Below are 27,494 nucleotides of genomic sequence, written 5' to 3'. Positions count from 1 at the left end.
CGTGCCCAAAGCCCGGTATAAATCCAAGGGTGATCGGAGATTCGCTGTCCAAGGGCCTCTGCTATGGAATGCTCTACCAATCAACATCCGCCTGGAAGAAAATCACCTGGCTTTTAGGAAAAAACTCAAGACCTTCCTCTTTTAGCAGATGATCAAAGCTCGCCACAGCGCCTAGAGGCGATTCAGTTCGCATTGCGCGCTATATAAGTATTTCATTCATTCATTCAGCAGCCAACTTGGTGCTTACTCAGGAACAAGTCTCTGCCACAGACGTTGTTGTAGAAATGTACAAGATAATGTCTCTGCCACAGACGTTGTTGTAAAACCCATAGGAAAACTAAGCTTTAGAACACTTGTAGGATACCTGGATCTTTCAGCCTGCATGGCGATATCCACAAGACCGGATTCTCTCAGTTACTTCAGCTCTTCCAGGCTTTTGCTAAGAAAACCAACCTGTACGTGGTGTTCTTCTGAAGAGTCCTCCCCTGGAATGCTTGAAGTACACTGGGTCTCTCCCGAACTGGAGACGGCACCCAACCACCTCAGAATCCTCCTTTCATTTCCTTGCCTCGGGCTAGCCAGCCCCGAAACATCAAAGTCGGGTGGATCCGCACCCCAGGCCATAGCCTTCCTGGGGGCTGGTTAGGAGGACCAGGACCATGTAGTCAGCACATCATACTAGACCGGAACCATGAACCACGTGACGCCCGCATCTTAAGTGCCCTCTCCCAGAAAGCACAGCGAGAGCACCCCTCCCACTGGGCATGCTTCGAGAGAGAGTAACTTAAGCACCTGACCAGACCATAGTTCCATGCATGCCAGAAGAGACAGTGCCCCCTGTGGCCAGGCTGAACATCTCACAGTCCAGTCAGACTGATGCTGAGGCCCAATTTTAGATAATTACAACCAAACCAAACTGCGGTTTAGGCAACTTTAACTTTAGAAAAAACGCATAGCGTGTGCTCTTCAGTAGCCACCGCTACACGAGACACAAGGCAAGGTTGTCCAATGGATCAGATAGGATTGTCCAATAGATCAGGCAGGATGCTGTCCAGCATCCCACATAGCTCAGTGGGAGGAGGCCACACCGGACACAAAAGAGGTCCCAGGTTCAGGTCCTGCCTTTATCCCCTGCTAGTGGCTGAAGAAAGGGTTAATAGTGCGCACATTGTGACTTTGCAGGCGCTTTTCGGCTGCGTTGCCTGTTTATTTTAATGAGCAGGGCATTTTGGGAGCAGATCGGTGTATACACTGCTCCCGCACCACCCCAAAGATGCTGCTTGCAGGACTTTTTTTCCCATCCTGCAAGTGCAACGTCCTTTTTTTTCCCCGTCCTGAAGGTGCACCGTCCTTGCAAGTGCACTGCTCCAGTGTGAAAGCACTGCAACCCGAAGAAATTTGCTCTGTGTATGGCCGGCCTTAGTCTAAAGAAGCCAATCAAAATTAAAGTTCATCATGGGATGGTTTACCAAAACTGGTGCACACAGAATCTGGTGCAGCTATGCATAGTAACCAATCAGATTCCAGGCTTTAGCCCTTGTTCACATTGAACATGGCTTTGAAATTGTGTGACTTTACCTGAAATCGCGTGATTTCAAAGCGGCACTTCAGTGCGACTTTGGGTCTGACTTGAAAGACATCTGTGCGGCTTCATGCACAGATGTCTATTAAAGTCGCACCCGAAATCGCCAAAAATAGTGCAGGAACTACTTTTGAAAATCGTATCAGTGCAGCAAAGTCGGCGTCGCACCAATTGGAACGGTGCCATTGCCAACAACAGGCTGCGACCTGTCATGCGATTTGCCCTGTGAAGTCGCATTACCAATCGCTTCAATGTGAACGAGGGCTTATTGTCAAAGCTTATATGAACAAGCTGAAATTAAACGCTGATTGGTTACTATGCACAGCTGCACAACATTTTGTAAAACTGTGCATCAGTTTTAGTAAATCGCACCTATGACTAACATTTTCTAGTGGGATCTGGCCAATAAGAAGGCATAGTGGGGTGAATTTACTAAAGGCAAATAAAATATTCACTCTGCAAGTGCAGTTGCGCCAGAGCTTAGTAAATATGGTACAAAGATACCCAATCACATGCAAAAAAACAAAAACGTTTTTCTTGAATATGATTGGATAGTAAAAGTCAGAAGAACTTCCCCTTATTTACTAAGCTCTGGAGCAACTGCAGAGTGCATAGTCTAGTAAAAATTAAATTGGCCCCTCTGAGATGCCATTGCTGAAAGGTCAGTGTGGTGGGCAGACAAGGATCACAGAAAACAACACTAATAATAATAAGAAGAATAACCACAAAATCTCCTCCTTTTATATAATAATATTGTAGCAATTATAATATACCACCCCTTTTTTTAATAACAGCAACAACAATAATAATAGTAACAATATTCATTAAAAAAAATACAACAACATCACCTCCCTTTATAGTTACATAGTTAGTCAGGTTGAAAAAAGACACAAGTCCATCCAGTTCAACCTTAAAAACAAATAAATAAAAAATAAATATGTAATAACAGTAACAACAAATACACAATAATGATAATAATAATCATAATAAACAACAACAGAACCACCTCTCTTTATGTAGCAACAACATTCAAACATAATCTGGATGGTTGTTTGTCTCCTCTAATGTAATTGGCTGATATGGAAGGGGTGTTGTGGTGAAAGACACCACCTGGGGGTTCCTTTGGGTGGGTGGGGCTGAGTAGTTGCCAAGTTTTTAAAACTTTCTAAGAAACACAGTGTGGACAAACAAAGAGAGAGCAACATCCAGGGAGAGATCAACATCCAGGGAGAGATCAACATCCAGGGAGAGAGCCACCCAGAGACAGTGACATTGAGAGAGAGAGAAAGAGACATCCAGAGAGAGAGGGAGAGACACCCAGAAAGTGAGAGAGACAGCCAGACAGAGAAAGAGACACCCAGAGAGAGAGAGACATCTAGAGGGGGAGAGAGACATCCAGCAAAAGAGAGAAAGAGACATCCAGAGGGAGAGAGGGAGAGACATCCAGCAAAAGAGAGAGAGACATCCAGGGGGAGAGAGACATCCAGTGGGAGAGAGACATCCAGAGGGAGAGAGACACCCAGAAAGTGAGAGAAAGACATCCAGAGAGAGAAAGAGACACCCAGAGAGAGAGAGACCCAGAGAGAGAGAGACCCAGAGAGAGAGAAATCCAGACAAAGTGAGAGAAAGAGACATTGAGAGAGAGAAAGAGACACCCAGAGAGAGAGAGAGACATCCAGACAAGGTGAGAGAGACATCCCGAGAGAGTGAGAGAGAGACACCCAGAGAGAGAGATCCAGTGAGAGACATCCCGAGAGAGTAACGGAGAGAGACATCAAGAGAAAGAGACATCCAAAGTGAGAGAGAGAGAGAGGCATCCAGAGGGAGAGAGAGACATCCAGAGGGAGAGAGAGACATCCAGAGAAAGAGACATCCAGAGAAAGAGACATCCAGAGAGTGAGAGACATCCAGCAAAAGAGAAATCCAGAGGGAGAGAGACATCCAGAGAGGGAGAGACATCCAGAGGGAGTGATAGACATCCAGAGGGAGAGAGACATCCAGAGGGAGAGAAAGAGACATCCAGGGTAGAGACATCCAGAGGAAGAGAGAGAGAGACATCCAGAGAGAGAGATATTCACAGAGAGAGACATCCATAGAGCGGGTGAGGACACAGGGAGGGAGGGGGTGACAGATTTGCATAGAGAGGGACAGACGCCGGTTTGGGGTGGAGACACAAGAAGAGGGAAAAGTGCAACATGTGGCACACAGTGGAATTTCTGAGACAGAGGAACTGAAAGCGACAGAGACACATGACCCTGCAAACCTGAGGCTGGGGGAGGTATGAGAGAGGACGTCAGTGGGGGGGATAGAGAGTGTCAGTGAAAGGAGAGAGACAGTGTGGAGGAGGGACAGTGAGTGATCAGAAGAGACAGCTGGTGTGCGGGAGTACAGGACAGTCAGTTTGGGGAGGTGGACAGTGAGTGGGATTGGGGGGACAGCATAGGAAGAGACAGTCAGTTGAGGAGTGGAGGAGGGGACAGTGCGGAGGAGAGGAAGTCAGTTTAGGGGGAAAACAGTCAGTGGGGGAAGAGAGTCAGTTGGGGGAGGAAGGGGGGTAGTCAGTTTCGGGGGTGAAAGTCAGTTTGATTTGCTGTAAGCGGTCAGCATGGAACGCGGTTGACATGTCTCAGGATTGGACGGTCATCTCTTGTATCGTCTGCGGCAGCCGATGAGACGACAGACCAGGTGAGTGGCTGTGATTGGTGTGATTCTTTCCTGTTGTCTGGCCAGAAGAGCTGACTCTTCTTTATTCATACAGGCGGTGTGAGATTCTGGTGTCACCATGGCGAAGGAGGAGTCATCGGGGGGTGAGCTGCTGCACCCCAATAATTTCCCGGATTCCCCGGATATCCCAGGAAAGCATCTTTGTTCACAGGAAAGGCTAAGAAATGGCGAGACGTCTCCTATGGCGGCAGGAGGTCAGGGGACCAAGCTGTACACCCGCCGCTGGTTCATGGTCCTCCTGTTCAGTTCATATTCCCTGTGTAATGCCTTCCAGTGGCTCCAGTATGGCATTATTAGTAATATCTTCATGGAGTACTATGGGGTCAGCAGCCTGACCATCGATTGGCTGTCCATGTCCTACATGTTGGCGTACATCCCGCTCATCTTCCCAGTCACCTGGCTGCTGGAGACACGCGGTCTGCGCATCATTGCCCTCATCGGCTCTGGCCTGAACTGTGTGGGGGCTTGGATTAAGACGGCCAGTGCCCGACCGAACTTGTATGGCGTGACGCTTTTTGGACAGCTGGTGTGCGCGACAGCGCAGGTCTTTATCCTGGGAATGCCATCACACATTGCCTCCGTGTGGTTCAGCTCATCGGAAGTCTCCACCGCCTGCTCTGTTGGGGTGTTCGGGAACCAGGTATGACTTGGGGTGTGATGGGGGTCCGTGGAGTGCTGGGAGACCTGGCACTCACAGCGTTAACCAGAGTTCAGGATTAGACGTGCATGGTAATCCCGGTCACAGGACACAGATCTTTGGCTTCTCCAGAATGCGAATGGGAAATCAAATGCGAAAAGTAGATCTCTAGCCAAAACTTTTTTTTTTTACTTTTGGATGGAGCAGAGAAGGGTTAGACCCCTTTTTGTTTTTCTTTTCTTGTCCGTTTCCCTTTACAGAGATTTCCATTAATTTCATGTACTGGACAGTGAACAGGATGCAAAAGAAATCCCTACCAGTTGTCACCAGAACAGATGTCCCCATAGGAGGATCTTCTCTCATTTCCTGTTCTGGCACAAACTGTAATGCTGTGTACACACGACCGGACTTTCCGGCAGACTAGGTCCGACGGTCTTCCCAATGGACTTTCGGCGGAGTTCAGACGGACTTTCCGAACGAATGGACTAAGTCCACTCAAAAGTCCGTTCGTTTGGAACATGACGTAAGACGGGACTAAACAAGGAAGTTCAATGGCCAGTAGCCAATAGCTTTCCTTGCGTCGTATTTGTTCCGTCGGACCAGCACACAGACAAACGGTTTTCCCGATTTTAGTCCGTCGGATAGATTTGAAACATGTTCTATTTCTAGGACTAGTCCCTTCTGACCTAGTCTGCCAGAAAGTCCAGTCGTGTGTACGCTGCATAAAATGTTGACTTTGGCATCAATTTTTGTCTCAGTCACACCAGAACATATAGAGAAGGTGAATCTCCCCAGGGGGGACACAACCATCAATAAAAACTGACAGGGGGTCCAATCTCTCAGCACGTCATCCAAAACTAAACAAAAAGTCTGGCTGGAGATACTTTATCGAGGTTGAAAATCCATCAGGGAAAGCAAATCATGCCCTGCATATTAGGGAGTGGGGGCTTCTCTAGATTGACATTGTTCAACGGTAATTGCAGTTACAGATGCCACCTAATGCAAGGAGACCTCATCATCCTGTGTGACACCCCACAACAACTGTAAGGACACATTCATATTCACTCTAAGACCTCTTTTGGTGCATTCATAGGCATGGGCAGGGGGTGTGCCAGATGTGCCTGGGCACACCCTAATCACTACCTGTGGATTCGCCCTGTGTTGCACCTTTTCCCTATAGCAGTTCTGCCGGCTTTCCACCTCTCCACTCCCCTGCTGCTGTGGGGGGATGTTTCAGAATGGGGATTCGGGGGAAGAGGCTAGTAAATATGTCGTTTACCTGCTCCTTACTTTTCTAAATGAACACAGTGAATACACTTGCAGAGGATTCTGCATTGATTTTTAGAGAGGTGGCACTCATAGGCATGCGCACAGGGTGTGCCAGATGTGCCTGAACACGCCCTAATCACCCCATGCAGTGCAGATTCTGCTGTCTGGCCGATCGGTACCTATCACTCACTGTGTTCATTCATAACTGAAGCATACTAAACTGTTTAGTATGCTTCAGTTTGTGAATGAACAGGAAGCATCCCAGCATAGAGCACTCTCCATTCATTCACTGTCCAGTGCAGCTGGGGATGAAGAGAAAGTCACAGTGTGTTTGAGCTTTGGGGTGCACACCCTAATGCAATAAGCTGCACACACCTATGGGTGCATTGAAATGGTTGTAAACCCTTACTGGCTTCAGATGATACACAGAGATTAAGCAAATCGTCTTTCATAATTTGCACCTATTTATCTGCAGCTGTCTCTTCTCTTCATCCATTCAAAGTCTGGAATTTTTAAAGCTTGTCCGAACTCTCCGAAAGCAGGGGGCGGAGAGCTGAATTTACACACTGCAGAGTTCAGTCAGGAGAGCTCTGAGAGCTGATTGGAGCAAAGGGACCCCCCCCCCTTCACACAGCACACTGGAACAGAGTTGAGGCTGCGAATCACAAGCTGTGTGCTGGAGCTCCCCACCCTGTCACCTTTTATCTCTTGCTTTCAGGAAAACTGCTGATACCAGAGGAACGAGGCAGCAGACAGAAATGACACTGGTGCTTTTAATTAAAGGTACACACTATAGAGCAGGGGTCTCCAAACTGCGACCCGTGGGCCAGATGTGGCCCCTTGCTTGCTTTTATCTGCCCCTTGGGGCACTATTCCTTCCACTGACTCCAGCAATGGGGTATAATTTCTCCCACTGATATCAGACATGGGGAAGTAATTCTCCCACTAACACCAATTACCATATATACACGAGTATAAGTTTTTCAGCACATTTTTTATGCAGAAAAGCCCCCCTCGGCTTATACTCGAGTGAGGGTACAGCCTCACTGTGCCCATCTGTAGCTGTACCTTTGATAACCAAAACAGTGTGGGTCTCCTGCTGTGTCATGCAATCTGTTCGGTGGTCGTCCACTGTAACAAAGCCCCGCCTCCTCCTCATCCGTGATAGAAGGAACACTAATACAATGCTGGGATACTGAATCAGTGTTCTGTCTATCACGGACGAGGAGGAGGCGGGGCTTTGTTACAGTGGACTGCATCACACAGCGAGAGACACCCGCTGTTTTGGATATCAAAGGTACGGCTGCAGATGGGCATAGTGAGGCTGCAGATGGGCACAGTGAGGCTGCAGATGGGCATTGTTTACTCAGTAGCAGCTGCATTTCCCACCCTAGGCTTATACTTGAGTCAATACGTTTTGCCAGTTTTTCTCTCAAAATATTTTATTTTCAAGATATATAGAATACAATTCAATACATTTAATAATTGTTTCAGAGTTCATTAACATTAACAACTAATCCTGGGAAAAGACGAGTTCATGACAATAAGCTAATAACAGTTGGGGACAATATGAAAAGGAATATTCCATTCCCGTTGGACAAGCTTACTAAGCCAACCGGTTTGGTGGAGAGCACCAAGGGGAAAGAGGCATTCCCATCCCTCCGGCACCCCTAGCGGGATCATACTGTGCCGAGAGGGCGAACCCCCCCACCCCCCTCATGACCCCACCCTCGGGTAAAAAAATGTTTTGACTTGAATGTTCAGTCCAACAGGAAGGAACAAAAGATAAACTTATGTATAACTTTTAATAAAATAAAATAAAGTAGAAGATAAATATCCTCCAGTGTCATTCCCAGGAGTCCTCAAAAACTGATAAATAAAAGGACAGAAAAAGAGAAGCAGGGGAAAAGAAGAGGAAGATAGGGGATACGGGTCTATCCTAGGAGAAGGAGAGAGAGCCAGTGTGGCACCATGCGAAATAGAAATCCTTATATATTTAGCCCAAGGATCCCATATTTTCTCAAACTGTAGAGTCTTGTCGGCTAAAATGCAGGTCAATTTTTCTTGGGTCATTATCCAGGAAACCTTTCTTCTGACCTCCGACAAGAAGGGCCTAGGTTTCTTCCAAGCTTAAGTTTTCCCAGTTTTTTGTGTGGTAAAATTAGGTGCCTCGGCTTATATTCGGGTTGGCTTATACTCGACTGTATACGGTATGTAAGAAAGTTTTTACTCTCACTGACCACAATGCCTATGCCAGTGCATTTTCTACTCCCACTGGCCCTAGTCTGTTCCCCCCAACAAGACATCTCCTGCCTTTGTGGCTGTGTGTGGTGAAGAGATGAGCTCGGGCATGTTATTTGTGTGTGTGTGTGTGTGTGTATATATAATATATATATATACATTGCCATAAATGCAGCCCCACCATTGCCTTGAATGCAGCCTCACCATTACCATCAGTGCAGCCTGATCGATGCCCATCTGAAGCATTGGAGGGGACAGAAAGGGAGTTGGGGGTGAGTGCCAATAGATTACATACAGAAGAATCTCCTGTTTACTCAGCAGCCTCTTTAATGCAAAGTCCTGCATCCTATGATAGACAGAACAGTCGTCCAATGCCACCCAGGAGATGGGATTTCCAATTACAGAGGCCGTTGAGTAAACAGAAGATTCTCCTGTATGTAATCTCACGGCACTTGTCCCACCCCCTCCCTGGGGGCCACAAAAGATTTTATATGTGTGTATAATTACCAGGTGGGCTGGATTAAACCAGAACGCGGGCGGCAATTGACCCGCGGGCCGAACTTTGGACGTGCCTGCTGTAGAAGGATTGCCAACACTCGACAACTGCCAGAAAATTATTCAAGACCCTTTTTTAACACAGCATATGGCAGTACATGGCATGTGTGTTTTGCCCAATACTTTACCAGTGTCTCCAGGTGTTATTCGTAATGGTAACTCCCATTACAATGCAATACTGTAAGACATAAACGTGAATGGCCATTTACAGTAAAGACTCCCTCCCTATCTACTTCCAAAAACAGATCCTTTCAAGGGTGGTAGTTTGGACCAGTGGCAAAAAATCCCCCTTCATGGGACTTCAATGGCCCAGTTTGTTAATAGTGCAATAACAGCATAGAAGAGCAAAGAAAAAGATCAGCATGATATATAAAAAGTACTATATACATTTTATTTAACAACGGATAAAATGATAGATGTATTCACAACAATGGTGGCTGGTGAACATGTAGGTCAACATAACATAGCAAAACCATAAAAGTATAATACTCATGGGTCCAGGACTACCATGATGTAACCACCATGGCCGAATGTTCATGGACAACATCCGACTCGTTTCAGAGTCCCTTCTTTTTTCAGGGGTGTGTACATTGATAGAGCATATTACTCCTATAATGAACTGAAAAAATAATAGTAATAAAAAATTATACATCACAGCAAGTACTAAAGATGCGTCCATTCATTTCTCTTACAATTTGTACGGGATTGGACTTACATGTTGACAGAAATTTGTAGAGAACAAATGCAACAGCCACAGAATAGTTAAAAATAGTCAGCAATGTTCATCCAAGGATCCAGGAAGACCAAAATAGCTTACAAAGTCCAAGTAAAAACCAGCGAGACCGGGCAATGGAACACCCCCAAAGAGGTGGAGGCAGGCAGGAAAATATAAGCCATGCCAAGTTACATAGTTAGTAAGGTTGAATAAAGACACCAGTGCATCCAGAGTGAGTGTGTGTCTACAATTGTCCCTATCCTTGTACATTGAGCCTCATTAAGATGCTCATCTATTATATATTATTATTTATTTAAGGTACCCATATAGTGTCGACAGTCTACACAGCGCTCCACACATACATTGCACAGTCACATCGGTCCCTACCCTCAAGGCGCTCCCAATCCAAGGTCCCCAACTCACATTCATATACTAGGGCCAGTTTTTGACAGAAGCCAATGAACCTACCAGAATGTCTTTAGAGTGTGGGAGGAGACCGGAGTGTCCAGAGGAAACCCACGCAGGCACAGGGAGAACATGCAAACTCCAGGCAGGTAGCGTGGATGGGATTTGAAGGAAAGAGCGCTACCCACTACACCACTGTGCCGCCCCAGATTCACGATCTATACAAGAAAAAAATGTAAATAAAATAGAAAAGTAGTATATGGAAATACAATAATCTACAAAATAATAAAACAAACTAAGATATACAGTATCTCACAAAAGTGAGTACACCCCTCACATTTTTGTAAATATTTTATTATATCATTTCATGTGACAACACTGAAGAAATTACACTTTGCTACAATGTAAAGTAGTGAGTGTACAGCTTGTGTAACAGTGCAAATTTACTGTCCCCTCAAAATAACTCAACACACAGCCATTAATGTCTAAACCGCTGGCAACAAAAGTGAGTACACCCCTAAGTGCAAAAATGTTGAAATTGGGCCCAAAGTGTCAATATTTTGTGTGGCAACAATTATTTTCCAGCACTGCCTTAACCCTCTTGGGCATGGAGGTCACCAGAGCTTCACAGATTGCCACTGGAGTCTCTTCCCCTCCTCCATGATGACATCACAGAGCTGGTGGATGTTAGAGATCTTGCGCTCCTCCACCTTCCATTTGAGGATGCCTCACAGATGCTCAATAGGGTTTAGGTCTGGAGACATGTTTGGCCAGTCCATCACCTTTACCCTCAGCTTCTTTAGCAAGGGAGTGTTGGTCTTGGAGGTGTGTTTGGGGTCTTTATCATGTCCGAATACTGCCCTGCGTCCCAGTCTCCAGAGGGAGAGGATCATGCTCAGAGTACATGTTGACATTCATGGTTTCCTCAATGATCTGTGGCTCCCCAGTGTCGGCAGCACTCATGCAGCCCCAGACCATGACACTCCCACCACCATGCTTGACTGCAGGCAAGACACACTTGTCTTTGTACTCCTCACCTGGTTGCTGCCACACACGCTTGACACCATCTGAACCAAATAAGTTTATCTTGGTCTCATCAGACCACAGGACATGGTTCCAGTAATCCATGTCCTTAGTCTGCTTGTCTTCAGCAAACGGTTTGCTGGCTTTCTTGTGCATCATCTTTAGAAGAAGCTTCCTTCTGGGAAGACAGCCATGCAGACCAATTTGATGCAGTGTGCGACATATGTTCTGAGAACTGACAGGCTGACCTCCCACCCCTTCAACCTCTGCAGCAATGCTGGCAGCACTAATACATCTATTTCCCAAAGACAACCTCTGGATATGACGTTAAGCATGTGCACTCAACTTCTTTCGTTGACCATGGCGAGGCCTGTTCTGAGTGGAACCTGTCCTGTTAAACCACTGTATGGTCTTGGCCACCATGCTGCAGCTCAGTTTCAGGGTCTTTGCAATTTTCTTATAGCCTAGGCCATCTTTATGTATAGCAGGGGTAGGCAACCTAGGGCCCTCCAGCTGTTGTGGAATTACATTTCACATGAGGCAGTGCAAGGCTGGCAGTTACAATTACTCCCAGTAGCATGATGGAACTTGTAGTTCTGCAGCAGCTGGAGGGCCCCAGGTTGCCTACTCCTGATGTAGAACAACAATTCTGCCCTGAGGTGCAATGTTGAACTTCCAGTGAGACCAGTATGAGAGAGTGAGAGCGATAACACCAAATTTAACATACCTGAGACCTTGTAACACTAACGAGTCACATGACACCAGGGAGGGAAAATGGCTAATTGTGTCCAATTTGGACATTTTTCACTTAGGGGTGTACCCACTTTTGTTGCCAGCGGTTTAGACATTAATGGCTGTGTGTTGAGTTATTTTGAGGGGACAGCAAATTTACACTGTTATACAAGCTGAACACTCACTACTTTACATTGTAGCAAAGTGTCATTTCTTCAGTGTTGTCACATGAAAAGATAGAATAAAATATGTACAAAAATGTGAAGGGTGTACTCACTTTTGTGAGATATGTGGCAACAATGAGTGCAGACATATATATCAATTTGGTTATCATCGCTTAAAGAGGAACTGCAGTCTGCTCACATAATTTGTAATTAAAAACATCTTTGCCATTCTGAAGCTTCCCACCAACCACTTTGCATATTATTTTATACATGTCATACCAACTGACCCTGATGTGTCCCTCATTCCTCCTCATTTGTCCCTCATTTTGGTCTGATCTATATAGTTGTATATAAAATGCACTTTTTATCTTTCAGAAAGTGTTTCCAGTCCTAAACCTTTGATCCAGTTTCTAAATTGCTGCATTTGTAAATTTCAAAAGCCAATATAAAGGAATAGTAGTGGTAAAAAAAAAATCACTTGTGGGTTTAACTAATCATTTTTTGGTGCTATTCTCCTCTAAGCCCTTGTACACGCGGTCGGAGATTCCGACGGAATGTGTCCGATCGGAGCGTTTTGTCGGATATTCCGACTGTGTGTGGTCTCCATCGGACTGTTTCCGTCGGACCAAATTTTCCAATTTGCCGGAAATATTTTCAGACAAAATGCTCTGATCGGACATACTCCGATCATGTGTAGAGAATTACGATCGGACAAAGTGCCACGCATGCTCAGATCAAATTCCTACATCAAAGCTATTGGCTACTAGCCTGAACATAGTCCCGTCGTAACGAAATAAAATCATCACGTTCTGAACGATCGGATTTTCCGACAACTTCGTCCGACCGTGTGTATGCAACAGTTTCGGACAAGATCCGTCGGATTTGGTTGTCGGAATCTCCGACCGTGTGTAGGGCTAAGGGGACGTGGCAGGGGGTGTGTCCTACAACTACATTTTTTTGCTATTAGGTGTCCCTCGTTCCCATCTCTGAAAAGTTGTGAGGTGTGTTTTATCTATACTCTGATTTTGTACTTGCCAAATATGCTGCAGAAATCTCCCTCCACTAAGTCTGGCTGCATCCATTTTAACTGTGGGCAGCTGAAGCTGCTGCCTGTTCACTTCCTGGATTTACACAGACGCGCAGAAGCACACCTCCAGCTCTGCAGCTCTCATTGGCCCTCGTATGACTCACCACCACCCCCCCCCCCCCCCCTTTCCTGGCAAACTCTCAGGAGAGTGAGAGAGCTGTGTATAATGTCATAAGCCTAGGCTAAAGACCAGACAAGAAACGGGAAGTGGGCTGTATAAGGGATTTACTGGCAGAAAAAAAACAATGTTTTACTATACAAAGTTAAAACAACAAGGACAGGAGATTTAATAGATGGAAAGATGAAGTTCTGATTTAATTCACATTGGGAATGATAGCTGTTCAGAGTAATTTGCAGCCAGAGCATAATATAAAAATAAATAATGGCAAAGAGGCAATGTGTTGTTATACTGGGGAAAGACTCATATTAAAGCAAATCCCCAAACAACAAACCACAAGAAGGAAAAAAAAGGGTGCATAATAACAATTAATGGCTGCAATTGCTACTAATTGTTATTATGCATTTTTTTTTTTTTGCTTGTTTGCAGTTTGAGGATTTTCTTTAATATGAGTCTTTCCCCTGAATAACAACAGATTGCCTCTGTGCCATTATTTATTATTATATTATGCTCTGGCTGCAAATTACTCTGAACAGCTATCATTCCCCATGTGAATTAAGCGATAATAACCACATTGATATATATGTCTGCACTCATTGTTGCCACATATATATCTTGGTCTCTTTTTATTCTTTTATAGATTATTATATTTTCATATACTATTGTTCTATTTTATTTTTAATTTTTTTCTTGTATAGATTGTGAACGTGGCATGATGTATATTTTCCTGCCTGCCTCCACCTCTTTGGGGGGTTTTCCATTGCCTGGTCTTGCTGATTTTCACTTGGGCTCCGCCGGATTTGTAAGCTATTTGGGCCTTCCTGGATCCTTTGATGGACATTGTTGACTATTTTTAACTATTCTGTGGCTGTTGCATTTGTTCTCTACAAACTTATGTCAACATCCTGTACAAATTATGAGAAATTAATGGAAGCAACTTTAGTGGTTGCTGTGGTGTATATTTTTCTCATTCCATTATAGGAGTAATATGCTCTATCAATGTACACACCCCTGAAGAAAGAAGGGACTCTGAAACGTGTTAAAAAAAAAGTTATACTTTTTATATATATCGTTCTGATTTTTTTTCTTTGCTCTACCAAACTGTTATTGCACTATTAACATGTTAGGCCATTAAAGTCCAGTGAAGTGGGAATTTTTCCCACTTGTTCCAATTATCTGGGATGTGGCCCACTGCCCTATTGCTCAACCCCATCTAAATGTTTCTCTTTGTAGTTCGTACCAGTGACCTCTCAACCTTTGCTCTAATTCAGTGCCACAGTGGGACAGTTATGATGGTGGCAGTTAGTGCCAGTGACATCTCACCATTACTTCTGTTGGGTGTTACAGTGGCATAGTTATGATGGTGGCAGTTCATGGTGGTGATGTCTTCCTCTTTGCTCCAGTTAGGTGTCGCAGTGGGCTTCCTCCTGCCGCCAGTCCTGATCCCCAAAATTGATGATATAGACCGGCTATCGTATCACATCAGCATCATGTTTTATGGAACTGCAGCTGTCGCCAGCCTCCTCTTCATCCTGGTAATATTCGGTGCGCATCAACCCGAGGACTACTCACACATAACTGAGGTGTAAAAAGCTGTGTATGTGGAATGGCAGAGGTTTAGTGACAGCTGTGTGTGTGGAGTAGAAGAGGTGTAGTAACAGCAGTGTATCTGGAATAGCGGTGATGTACAGACAGCTTTGTGTCTGAGGTGGCTGAATTGTAGAGACAGCTGTGTGTCTGGAATAACGAATGTGTAATGAGTGCTGTATATCTGGAATAGCAGACATATGGAGACAGCTGTGTGTCTGGAATAGAAGACGTGGAGACAGCTGTGTGTCTGGAATAGAAGACGTGGAGACAGCTGTGTGTCTGGAATAGCAGACATGTGGCGACAGCTGTCTCTCTGGAATAGCAGTAATGTGGTGACAGCTGTGTATCTGGAAAAGCAGATGTGTGGTGACAGCTGTGTGTCTGGAAAAGCAGATGTGTGGTGACAGCTGTGTGTCTGGAAAAGCAGATGTGTGGTGACAGCTGTGTGTCTGGAAAAGCAGACATGTGGGGATAGCGGTGTATCTGGTATAGCAGACATATGGAGACAGCTGTTTGTCTGGAATAGCAGACATGTGGGGATAGCGGTGTATCTGGTATAGCAGACATGTGGAGACAGCTGTTTGTCTGGAATAGCAGTAATGAGGTGACAGCTGTGTGTCTGGAAAAGCAGATGTTTGGAGACAGCTGTGTGAGTGGAATAGCAGATATGTGTAGACAGCTGTGTGTCTGGAATAGCGGATGTGTGGTGACAGCTGTGTGTCTGAAATAGCAGACATGTGGTGACAGCTGTGTGTCTGGAATAGCAGACATGTGGAGACAGCTGTGTGTCTGGAATAGCAGACATGTGGTGACAGCTGTGTGTCTGGAATAGCAGACGTGTGGAGACAGCTGTGTGTCTGGAATAGCAGACGTGTGGAGACAGCTGTGTGTCTGGAATAGCAGACGTGTGGAGACAGCTGTGTGTCTGGAATAGCAGACGTGTGGAGACAGCTGTGTGTCTGGAATAGCAGACGTGTGGAGACAGCTGTGTGTCTGGAATAGCAGACGTGTGGAGACAGCTGTGTGTCTGGAATAGCAGACGTGTGGAGACAGCTGTGTGTCTGGAATAGCAGACGTGTGGAGACAGCTGTGTGTCTGGAATAGCAGACGTGTGGAGACAGCTGTGTGTCTGGAATAGCAGACGTGTGGAGACAGCTGTGTGTCTGGAATAGCAGACGTGTGGAGACAGCTGTGTGTCTGGAATAGCAGACGTGTGGAGACAGCTGTGTGTCTGGAATAGCAGATGTGTGGTGACAGCTGTGTGTCTGGAATAGCAGATGTGTGGTGACAGCTGTGTGTCTGGAATAGCAGATGTGTGGTGACAGCTGTGTGTCTGGAAAAGCAGATGTTTGGAGACAACTGTGTGTCTGGAATAGCAAACATGCGGTGACAGCTGTGTGTCTGAAATAGCAAACATGTAGAGACAACTGTGTCTGAAATAGCAGTCATGTATGTTTAGTGCTGGGAATGTAATGAACTGTGTGTTGTGTTCAGTCTTCCAGGAGGCTCCCCCCCAACCACCAACCCTGGCCCAAGCTTCTCTGCTCTCTGTTCCCGCGGGTCAGTACTCCTATAAACAGTCCATACTGCGGCTACTGAGGAACCGAAACTTCATCCTGCTGGTTGTCTCATATGGTGAGTGCTGAGAACGCTGTGGGTCACAAGATAGCTGGAAGGGTCATTAGTGAGTGATGTGGTTGGGCTGAGGAGCTCAGTATGTACTAATGTCAATGTTCTGTCATCATTTTTCTTATTTGTAATGTCACATGCTCAACTATGTCAACAGAATGTAAGGAGGGGGGATCCAACTATAGAGCCAACATATATGGAGGGGGGTAATCCAACTACCGAAGCAGAATGTATGGGAAAAAAGTCAGTTTTTTGCTAGCTTTCCTTTCTTCATGGGATTTTTTCCTCTGTGTCTTCAATCAACATTTCCTGCTATACCACTGCTTCAGCTGGTCTCTGCATAGCAGCTATCTGGCGTATCCTCAGCACCAGCTTTGGAAGCCAATGAACTGGATGTACGGGACTAACCAGGAATGTGACCTTTGGCATTGCATGATGGTGCTTTCCCGACCTTTGTATACTGTGTTCACTGTGGAGCTCTTTCTTGGTCCAGAACCATAGCACAGCCCCAGGTGTGACCCTGTCTCTGAAGACTCACCTAGTGAGTAAGGCTGGTTTGACTGAAGCACCGGGAGCTACCTCACCATTTGCACAGCTAGACACATTTTCAAATTCCCCAGCACCACTGGTTTCGCTGAGGGATCATCCGATTTTTCTTTCTTCATTTTGGATTTTCGAAGTTACGACCCGAATTGTGATCATAACAAATGACCCGAAAAACAAAAAAAAATGAATGAAACGAAAACTAAAATGATTTTTCGGCAGTGCACATGTCTAGTGCACAGCGCACCCCAGATACAACTGGCCCTTTAAGTGCTGATGCGTCCCGCAATGATATTGAGTTTTACATACCTGCTCTAGGCTGAATGGCAGGAAAGAGTGCGGAGTGACCTAGTGGAGCAACCACCTAGTAGATGTTTGTTAAGTTATTATTAGTTATTATTTCAGATTTTCGGATTTATTATTATTATTATTATACAGGATTCCTATAGTGCCGACAGTTTACGCAGCGCTTTACAACATTAGGGTAGACATTACAATACAATACAATTCAAGACAGGGGGAATCAGAGCGCCCTGCTCGTTAGAGCTTACAATCTAGGAGGGAGGGTCAAGTTATACAAAAGGGTAATAGCTGTGGGAGATGAGCTAATGGGGAAAATAGTGCAGTTGTTAGATGGAGGCAGGATAGGCTTCTCTGAAGAGGAAAGTTTTCAGGGATCGCCTAAAAGTGGATAAATTTGGAGACATTCTGACCGATTGGGGTAGTGAGTTCCAGAGGATGGGCAAGGCTCGGGAGAAGTCCTGGAGGCGGATGTGGGGGGATGTGATGAGGGAGCTAGAGAGCAGGAGGTCTTGGGAGGAGCGAAGTGGGCGATTAGGTTGGTATTTTGAGACTAGGCTAGTGATGTAGCTGGGGGCAGAGTTGTGGATGGCTTTGTAAGTAAGTGTTAGTATTTAGAATTTAATTCATTGGGCAAGTGGCTGCCAATGGAGGGATTGGCAGAGAGGGGTAGCAGACATTGTGCGGTTTGTAAGGTGTATGAGTCTGGCAGCAGCATTCATGATGGACTGAAGGGGGGATAGTCTATTTAAAGGTGAGCCAATGAGGAGGGAGTTGCAGTAGTCAAGGCGAGAGATAACCAGGGAGTGAATCGGGAGCTTTGTGTTTTCATTGGTTAGAAAGGGGCATAGTTTAGAGATGTTGCGGAGGTTGAGGCGGCAAGCTTTGGAAAGTGATTGGATGTGGGGCTGAAAAGAGAGTCCAGGATAGTACCTAGCACCCTGACATGTGGGGATGGGTGGATGGTTGTGCCATTACTCTTGACAGAGAAGTCAGGGGAAGAGGCGCGTGGGGGAGGAAATATTATAAGTTCGGTTTTGGACAAGTTGAGTTTGAGGAAGTGTTGTGACATCCATACAGATATGTCTGTTACTAAGTTAGTGATGCTTGAGGAGACTGAACGAGTGAGTTGAGGGGTGGAGAGATAGATTTGTGTGTAGTCAGCGTAGAAATGATATTGAAAGCCGTGAGTGGCTATCAGCTGACCCAGGGAAGAGGTGTAGATTGAAAATAAAAGAGGTCCAACAACAGAACCTTGGGGGACTCCGACAGAGAAGGGAAGAGGAGTGAAGGAGGTAGAATTGTAAGTGACACTGAAGGTGCAGTGGGATAGATAGGACGAGAGCCACTGAAGAGCACAGTCACGGAGACCAAGGGAGTAAAGCTTTTTGAGGAGGAGGGGTGGTCGACCGTGTCAAAGGCAGCTGAAAGGTCCAGAAGTAGGAGTACAGAATAGTGTCCATTGGTTTTTGCAGTTACTAGGTCATTTGTGAGTTTTAAAAAAGCAGTTTCTGTTGAGTGTTGAGGGCGAAATCCAGATTGAAGGGGATCAAGAAGGTTGTTTTTAATGAGGTAGTCACTCAGTTTGTTGTAAACCAGGCATTCAAGGAGTTTAGAGGAAAATGGAAGCAAGGAGATAGGGTGTAGGTTGTTAAGATTGGTAGGGTCCAAGGATGGCTTTTTAAGTATGGGGGTGACCAGTGCGTGTTTTAGAGCATTGGGGAAAATGCTAGAGGTGAGGGAGAGATTGAAGATGTGAGTTAGAGAGTGTAGGATAGAGTCAGATGGCGACCGTAGTGTTTGAGAGGGAATAGGATCCAGGAGGCAGGTGGTTAGGTGGGCGTTAGAAAGGAGTTTAGCAGCTTCATCTGTAGTAGCAGTTTTGAATAAGGGGAGCGTTGAGAGTACCTGTTGTAGTGGGGTCTTAACTGGGGGAGATACCTGTAGAGTGGAGATTTCATCACGGATTGTATCAATCTTGTTTTTGAAGTGATTAGCAATCTCCTGGGCAGTGAGTGAGTCAGTGGGTGGAGGCGGTGGAGGACGGAGTAGAGAGTTGAAGGTAGAGAAAAGTTTACGGGGACTGGACAAGAAGGTGCTAATAAGAGTTGTAAAATAGGTCTGCTTGGCAGTGTGAAGGAAAGAGTAGTACTTTTGGAGGGCAGATTTGTATTGGTTGAAGTCTTTGAGAGACTTGGTCTTGTGCCACAGACGCTCAAGAGCGCGACTACGTTTTTTGAGAATTCTAGTGTCCTCTGTTTGCCAGGGTTGTAGGGGTCGAGGCCTTATTCTGTGTGTAGTGAGGGGAACGAGCTTGTCCAGGGTGGAGGACAGGAAGTTCTACGGGTGATGGTTAGACGATTGGAGGGAAAGGTGTTGGATGACAGGGGGAGAGAGAAACGAACAAGGTGATGGTCGGAAAGAGGAAAAGGATTATTTGAGAAGTTGCATGGAGTGCAAAGGTAGGAGAATACAAGGTCAAGGGTGTTGCCATCAGGATGAGTAGAAGCCTGTACCCAATGCTTCAGGTCAAATGAAGAGGTTAGACTAAGAAAGTTAGAAGTAGCAGGAGTGTTTTTATTAGCAGGGATGTTGAAATCACCGAGAAGGATTGTGGGAATTTCTGAAGACAGAAAGTGGGGTAGCCAGGCAGAGAACTCATCAAGGAAAGTTGATAATGGTCCAGGGGGCCGGTAGATCACTGCAATTCTTAGGGAAGTAGGAGAGAATAGACGTATACAGTGAGCTTCAAATGATGAGAGGGAAAGAGAGGTAGGGGAGTGAATAACCTGGAAGGTGCATTGGGGGGATAGGAGGAGTCCCACTCCACCTCCCTTGCGTCCATTGGGCCTAGGGGAGTGAGTCCAGTGAAGGCCACCCTGGGAGAGGGAAGCAGGAGAAGGGGTATCAGATTTGTGGAGCCAGGTTTCTGTGAGAGCAAGTAGATTAAAGGAATTAGTGACAAAGAGGTCATGAACAGCGGTAAGTTTGGTGCAGACAGAGCGAGCGTTCCAGAGGGCGCAGGAGAGGGGGAAGCTTGTGTTGGGAAGAAGAGGAATCGAGATTTATGAATATTCAGGAAAAATTGGTAAATGGGTTTTCGTTAATTCGGATATTTCCAAATGAACAAATTCATAACTAAACAAATTGCACATGTCTACTGCACACAAAATGCATGGTTTAGGAATGTGTTTTGTAGAGTGCAAAGTTTAGGAGTGCACTACGTACAGAGTGCAAAGTTCAGGAGTGCATTATGTGAAGGGTTCTGGGGTGTGCTATGTACAGAGTGCAGTTCCAGGGGTGCCTTATGCATATAGTACAGGGTTTAGGGGTGAGCTATATACAGAATGTAGGGTTCAGGAGTGTGTTATATACAGAGTGCAGTATTCAGGGGGTGTGCTGTGTACAAAGTGCAGGGTTTAGGGGTGCGCTATGCACAGTGTGCAACCCCAACCCCCAAAGCTTGCTCATAAACTCTCTCCTATCTGGCCTAACTCTAGTACTTCCCTGTGTTGGTGGCTCTGCTTCACCTGTCAGGGAGATTGCTCTCCCTCTCTCAGATTCTGGAGATCTATCCCCACCGTGCCCTGCCATAAGTGCATACAGAGATCTGTTTGTTCTGGGAGCTGCTGAGAGCAAAATTGTCCCTTGTAAACACAGAAGGCTCCAGTGTTTACAAGTGACAGTGAAGATCGGGAGTGGAGAGTAAGAGAAAAAAGGTCACAGAATGGAGGTCTACCACATTCCGGATGCAAAATTGGATGTGAGGGCCACATGACAAGGCCTGGTGGGTTGGATTTGGCCTGCAGGCCTGGTTTTTTACATATGTGACATAATGTGGCTTAGAGGAAGCACCACCCTGCTGCTGCTTCTGCTCCTGTATCTGATCTCTGATCTGATTCCACTGCCCTCCTACAGTGATTGGTCACCTGGAACCCTCATCAGCACCATCTACTTAGGTTTGCAAGTTCCTGAGGCCTTGCCTCGCATTCGGCATAGTTGCATTACTGCTACATGGTGAAGCATGTCTTCCCACAGACACAGATTCAGGGACAGTCCCACTACCATGGGTGACCTCGACCCATGCTCCCCTAGTGATTTTGGAAACCTCTATTGTTCAGGGTAGTCTTCATCAGCGTCTTCCTCAGCTCCATTCGATGTGGCCTATGCCTCCCTCCACAGGGACCTCAATGTGCACTCTGGACTTCCTAGCTTTTTGTGCTCAACAACTGGAGCAGAGGCTCCAAACATGCCCAATACCTTGCATAGTCTTGCTCTGACCCACTGAGCTTGTTACAATTTCTGTCTTTTGATTTAGAGTCCTAACAATCATTATGCAATGTGTACTACCATGCATCTGGAGGATCAACCTGCTGTCCGTGTTTATTTGTTGGGTTACTTTTCTGTTATGTGTGCTTAGGGATAAGGCATGCTGCTGGTGATTATTAGATTTCTATGCTCCTCTGTTGTCACTCACACATCCTTCCGCAACACCTTTTCCGTGTACAGATTCCTGCTGGGCCATGCTTTCCAGAGGGGGAGGGGGCTGTGGGGCTGTATTTAGAATGTGTGTATATGGTATGTGTATGGAGTTCAGCTTTAATAGACAAGAATAGAAACAAAAATGTTCAGTTCAGCTGCTCTGCCCAAATTATGATCTAAACCGAACCTGTTAACTCTGACCCTGCCAGATGATGTGCCTGTGGATGATGGTGAGGGTGCCAAATGGAAGCCTGAGGATGACCATGATGCTACTGGAAAGCTACTGGCCCACCATGCAGCATACCTCCCAACTTTTTGAGATGGGAATGAGGGTCACCTATCAACAAAAGTATACAGGCATAAGACACACACCTGGCCACGCCCCCTTAAAGGAGAACTTAATGAAAAAACAAGATTGGTTTCCACAAGTGCTTTTTTTTTACCACTACTATTCCTTTATATTGGCTTTTGGAATTTACAAATGCAGCAATTTAGAAATAAGATGAAAGGTTTTGCACTGGAAAACACTTTTTGATAGATAAGGAGTGCATTTTATGTACATCTATATAGATCAGATCAAAATGAGGGACATATGAGGAAGAATGAGGGACAGAGGGACATTGCTCCAAATCAGGGACAGTCCCTCGAAATCAGGGACAGTTGGGAGATATATGCATGCAGTAATAAATCCTGGCATGGTTGCAGTGCTGTGAGAGCTCAAATGTTTGTAGCTGCGGTTTTCTTAACACTGTGCTAAACACTGTGGGATTGATTTACTAAAGGAAAATAGACTGTGCACTCTGCAAGAGCAGTTGTTCCAGGGTTTAGTTAATGAGCAGAAGCTCTGATGACTTCCATCATCCAATCATGTGCGAGCAAAAATGCTTTTTTTTTTATTTTCCTTGGGTACTCTTTGCAAAGTGAAGCTTTACCTCATTTACTAAGCTCTTGAGCAATTGCACTTGCAGAGTACAGCTCCACTTTTTAAAGTGTACCATCTATTTGTCTTTAGTAAATTAACACCTTAGTGTCCTGATGTTACCTGCAGTGTGGAAGACAAGTCCTCTTTAACCACCCTGATCCCAGGAGTAGCTTCTGATATTAATTACTTAATCGATTTGTCAGTTGGTGGTTGGGTAGATGGATGGCAGCTCTGGTCCTCTGCTCACTGCTGTCGTATTCTGATATCATTTCTTTTTCTTTTAGGGCTGAACACAGGTGCATTTTACTCCCTATCTACCTTACTGAACCGCATGGTGACAGAACATTACCCAGTAAGTGCCCCCTGCCCCATGTGTGTGACCTTATGTGTACCAGGTTTAGGAACATGTGTGTGTGTGGTAGACTTGCTGCTATGTGTGTGGAAGGCTCACAGCCTCATATGTTCTAGGCTCACTGCCCTGTGTTTTTTCCAGGCTTACTGTCCCATCTGTGGCAGGCCCACTACCCCTTGTGTACCAGGCTCACTGTCCAATGTGTACCATGCTCACGCCTCCATATTTACCAGGCTCACTGCCCCCTGTGTGTACCAAGCTCGCAGCCTTCCTGGTGTGTACCAGGCTCACTTTCCAATGCGTACCAGGCTCGCCGCCCTCCTGTGTGTACCAGGCTCGAAGTCCTCCTATGTGTACCAGGCTCGCAGCCCTCCTGTGTGTACCAGACTCACAGACCTCCTGTGTGTAGCAGGCTTGTTGCCCCCCTGTGTGTAGCAGGCTCGCCGCCCCCCTGTGTGTAGCAGGCTCGCCGCCCCCCTGTGTGTAGCAGGCTCGCCGCCCCCCTGTGTGTGTCAAGCTCATGTTCCCCCCCGTGTGCCCACAATCTTTACTTTCTTCCTTGAACAGGGGGAGGAAGTGAATGCCGGCCGGATCGGACTGACAATCACCATAGCTGGGATGTGTGGTGCTCTTATCACTGGGCTCTGGCTGGACAGAACCAAGACATACAAGTGAGCAAGATAGTGGCCTATGGTGTCCTGTGTGTCTCCTTTTCTCAATTCTTCTTACCCCCTTTGTCTGTCTTTTTGTCCCTCCTGTCTTCTTCTATTAACCCCCCCCCTTTCCGCTAAGACTCTCCTTCAGTCCCCCCCATGTCTCACGTTCTCTCTTAGGTTTTCCTCCCTGTTCCCCCTTCAACACCCATTCGAGTCATTCTCTCCTAGGTCTCTCTTATAGTGTCTCACTCCTGTATCTCTCAGACAGACGACGCTGGCTGTCTATGTCCTATCGTTGGTTGGAATGGTGGTCTTCACATTTATATTGGATCTCGGATTCCTCTGGGCAGTCTTTATCACAGCTGGGTGTCTGGGGTAAGTACGAAGGGTGTGTTAATATAATATTTGGTTGGCTGTGGGCTCCCCAGTGTAGATCAATCTTTGTGGCAGCTGATCCCCCCAATACAGTATGTGCCTTGTTCTGTGATGTGCGGTGTCTGCAGGAGGATAATGGTGGTGGTACTGTCCAGTAAATTGTGAGATGAGAGGGTTCAACCCTGTGTGGGTACCTGGTGATCTCTCACATACAGGCAGCATCAGCATATGGTTAAGGGTTCACTTTTTGGGTGCTATAACCATGAAACATCTGTTTGGATCATCCAGGTTTTTTATGACGGGCTATCTCCCTCTGGGCTTCGAGTTTGCAGCAGAATTAACTCATCCGGAATCAGAAGGAACATCGTCGGGTCTGCTCAATGTGGCTGCACAGGTAAGTGTGTATAATGTGTGTATAATGTGTGTGTGATAGAATAGATGTGCACTTGCCTGGAGCTCCCAGGTGTGATGGGAAGAGTCAGGAGCCCCTAGATGTGGCTGGATGACTTAGCGGCCACCCGTGCGAGGGAGGAATCGAGGGCTTGCAGAGGTGGCAGAAATAGTCAGTGGCCCCCAGAGATGGCAGAAAGAGCCAGGGACCCCTAGTGGTGAAAGGAAGAGTCAGTGGACCATTTAGCAGTCACCCTTTGAGGTGACAGGGAGAGTTATGAGACCCCCAAGGTGGAAGGAAAAGATACTCCAGAGATGATAGAATCAGTTAGGAGCCCTCGGGGCTAGCAGGAAGACATAAGAGTCTCCAGGAGTGGCAAAAACGGTCAGAAGGCCCCCAGGGGTGGTGGAAGTATCAATGGAGCACAGTTGCGGCCTGTCTATTCAGTTGGTGGGTGATGTCTGATTGAACACTTCATACTTCATATATGTGTGTGTGTGTGTGTGTGTGTGTGTGTGTGTGTGTGTATGTGTATGCTCAGGAACACACAAACATACATACAGTGTAGCGCTACTACAATGGTAACTCAGTGCAAATTATATGTAAAAAATCAATGAAAAAAGTCCAATGAATCAATATAAATCTTGATCGTTCAGTGTTAATATCTTATCACCGTGCTTACAAAAATTCTTATCGCTTGTGCACACCACTACCAGCTACTTTATCTGCTCACCTCAAGGATGAGTCAGGTGGACTCAAATAAACTCTTTATCTCTCACTCCCTGAGCTTCTTTCTGAGTGTCTTTCCCTTCTATCAGGAAACAGCTGTTCACTTTCACCTTTTCACGATCTCCACTCCGCCCAATGTATGTCTCATACGTAGGGAGTTAATCTCCAGGACTACGCAGCCTCGCTCTTTAGAAATTCCTCCACTTCAAAGGGCTCACATTATCATGAAATCAAAAACACAGCCAATGTAGTGCTCTCTGCTTTATAAAATTTATTAAAAACCCAGCTAAAAGAGGACACTTACTAGATAAGAAACAAACAATCGTTCTTTGTCATGTATAAAGAGCGTCCGCCGGCTCACCACCGTGGCTGCGTGACGTCACAGACTCGGATCCTCCCCTCTGCACGTGTATCGACGTCTGATTGGTCTTCCTCAGCAGATGGGCGGGATACCTCACCCAAGCCTTAAATATTCTATCATTGCTATGGTAACATCACAAGCTTCTCCCTGGCAGATCCGAATGGCTAGAGGTACGCTCCCACTTCCTGCGGGCCCCGGAACTCCTTTTCACCGCAGTACAATCTCCGAGAGCAGATCATGTCACATTCTTGATGCCTCTGCATACGATTCGGCCGAAATAGTTACAAAATCCCTCACTGCTGTGGAGATCACTCAGTAAACGACTAAATACAATACATTTTATCATCAATTAAACACCACTAATTAATTTTATTTATTAAAAAATATTAATAAACAAAATTAGAATTAGAAGAATTATACCCTGTACACACGGTTGGACATTCCGACCACAAAATCCATCAGATTTTTTCCGACGGATTTTGGCTGAAGCTTGTGTTGCATATACATGGTTGGACAAAGTTGTCGGAAAATCCAATCGCTTTGAACGTGGTGACGTTCGTTGCGTACAACGGGACTACGTAGAGGCCAGTAGCCAATAGCTTTCGTTTCGTAATTTATCCTGAGCATTCATGGCACTTTGTCCATCCGAATTCTCTACAAACTATCGGAAAAAGTCTGATTGGATTTTGTTGTCGGAAAATTTTAGATCCAGCTCTCAAACTTTTTCCATCTGAATTTCCGACAGAAAAAGTACGCTAGAGCCCACACACGATCAGATTTTCCGACAACATATTCCGATCAGACGGTTTCCGTCAGAATTTCCGACCGTGTGTACAGGGCATTATTCTTGCTGTTTAATATCCATTTAAGACAATCCAACCTTAATACAGTATATATTTCTGGTTCATTTATTAATTGTTCTCGATTTATACTATAAAAAAGATATACCACTTTGACCTTAATATTAATTTTAATTATGACTGTTATACTGCTTTTCTACCAGGGAACATATATATTTTTTTTAAAAGCCGTCTCATTTTCTACATCAGACCTGTCTTGGGGGTGACCCCACTGCTACCATCAATTATTTCTGATAAAGCAGTTTAGGTCAAAGTCGACGTTGAGACCCCTGGGTGCCAAGACCTTGGTCTCATACACCCTGAAAGATTCACGTCGACTAAGAGCTCTAATATAGTGACCCCCTCTCCAATGGGGTTTCACTTTTTCTACCCCCCAGAATTTTAAACACTTAGGGTTCCTGCCATGGACTTCTCTAAAGTGTTTGGGAACACTATGGTCCTCCTTACCATTTTTTATATTGTTATGTGCCCTTGTACCCTTACCATCAGTGGTCTAGAAGTGCGACCTACATATTGGAGCTTACATGGGCACTCCAGCACATAAACAACCCCTTCTGATAAACATGTAATACATTTTTTTGTCTTATGGGTTCTACCAGTGGCTGTGGCCAGAAACTCTTTACGTTTTTTTACATTACTTCCTTTTGTTGTCCTATATGGCAAGCATCTGCCGCATGAATAAAAAACATTCAAAAAGGTGTGAGTGTTCCTGTCCCTTTAATGGGTGGATACAGTTTTCTTAAATTTGGAGCCTTTTTTTATAAACAAATTTTGGCCCAAACATAAGTGTTATCTCCAATATTTTGTCCCTCAGCAATATATCCCAATACTTTTTAAAAATACTTAAAATTTTACGTCTTTAAATATTATATCCTCATAAAATCCTGAACTCCTCTCCTATTTTCGTTTTCTCTTACTGTATTTTCTTTGCTTATTAGCAGATCTTTTCTGTCTATATTCTTAACTACTTCTAATTATTATTATTTTTTTTTTTTTATGAACTTCTTCTCATACCCTTTCTGTAGGAATTTTTCTGCAAACTGAGTTGCTTG

General features: G+C 45.5%; 1 protein-coding gene across 2 annotated transcripts in view; it reads left to right on the top strand.

The window, feature by feature from the left end:
• The first annotated feature begins 2,778 nt into the window (after window positions 1-2,778).
• The window catches only part of FLVCR2 (FLVCR choline and putative heme transporter 2), a 45,284-nt gene continuing 20,568 nt past the window's right edge, over window positions 2,779-27,494 (top strand). The window contains exons 1-8 of one of the 2 annotated variants that reach the window (XM_077463634.1): window positions 2,779-4,267; window positions 4,341-4,946; window positions 14,656-14,797; window positions 16,337-16,477; window positions 23,003-23,070; window positions 23,638-23,741; window positions 23,991-24,101; window positions 24,390-24,495. In XM_077463634.1, coding sequence (XP_077319760.1) covers window positions 4,365-4,946; window positions 14,656-14,797; window positions 16,337-16,477; window positions 23,003-23,070; window positions 23,638-23,741; window positions 23,991-24,101; window positions 24,390-24,495 — 1,254 coding nt within the window. In that variant the 5' untranslated portion in view covers window positions 2,779-4,267; window positions 4,341-4,364. The remainder of the gene's footprint in view (window positions 4,268-4,340; window positions 4,947-14,655; window positions 14,798-16,336; window positions 16,478-23,002; window positions 23,071-23,637; window positions 23,742-23,990; window positions 24,102-24,389; window positions 24,496-27,494) is intronic. The other variant, XM_077463635.1, reaches the window with a different exon arrangement.

The sequence above is a fragment of the Lithobates pipiens genome, unplaced genomic scaffold, assembly GCF_037356315.1.
Source record: "Lithobates pipiens isolate NorthernLeopardFrog02 unplaced genomic scaffold, aLitPip1_a1.2 Scaffold_30, whole genome shotgun sequence".
NCBI lineage: Eukaryota > Metazoa > Chordata > Amphibia > Anura > Ranidae > Lithobates > Lithobates pipiens.
The sequence above is the reverse complement of the archived record's forward strand: the minus strand, read 5'-3'. Positions and strand labels throughout refer to the sequence as shown.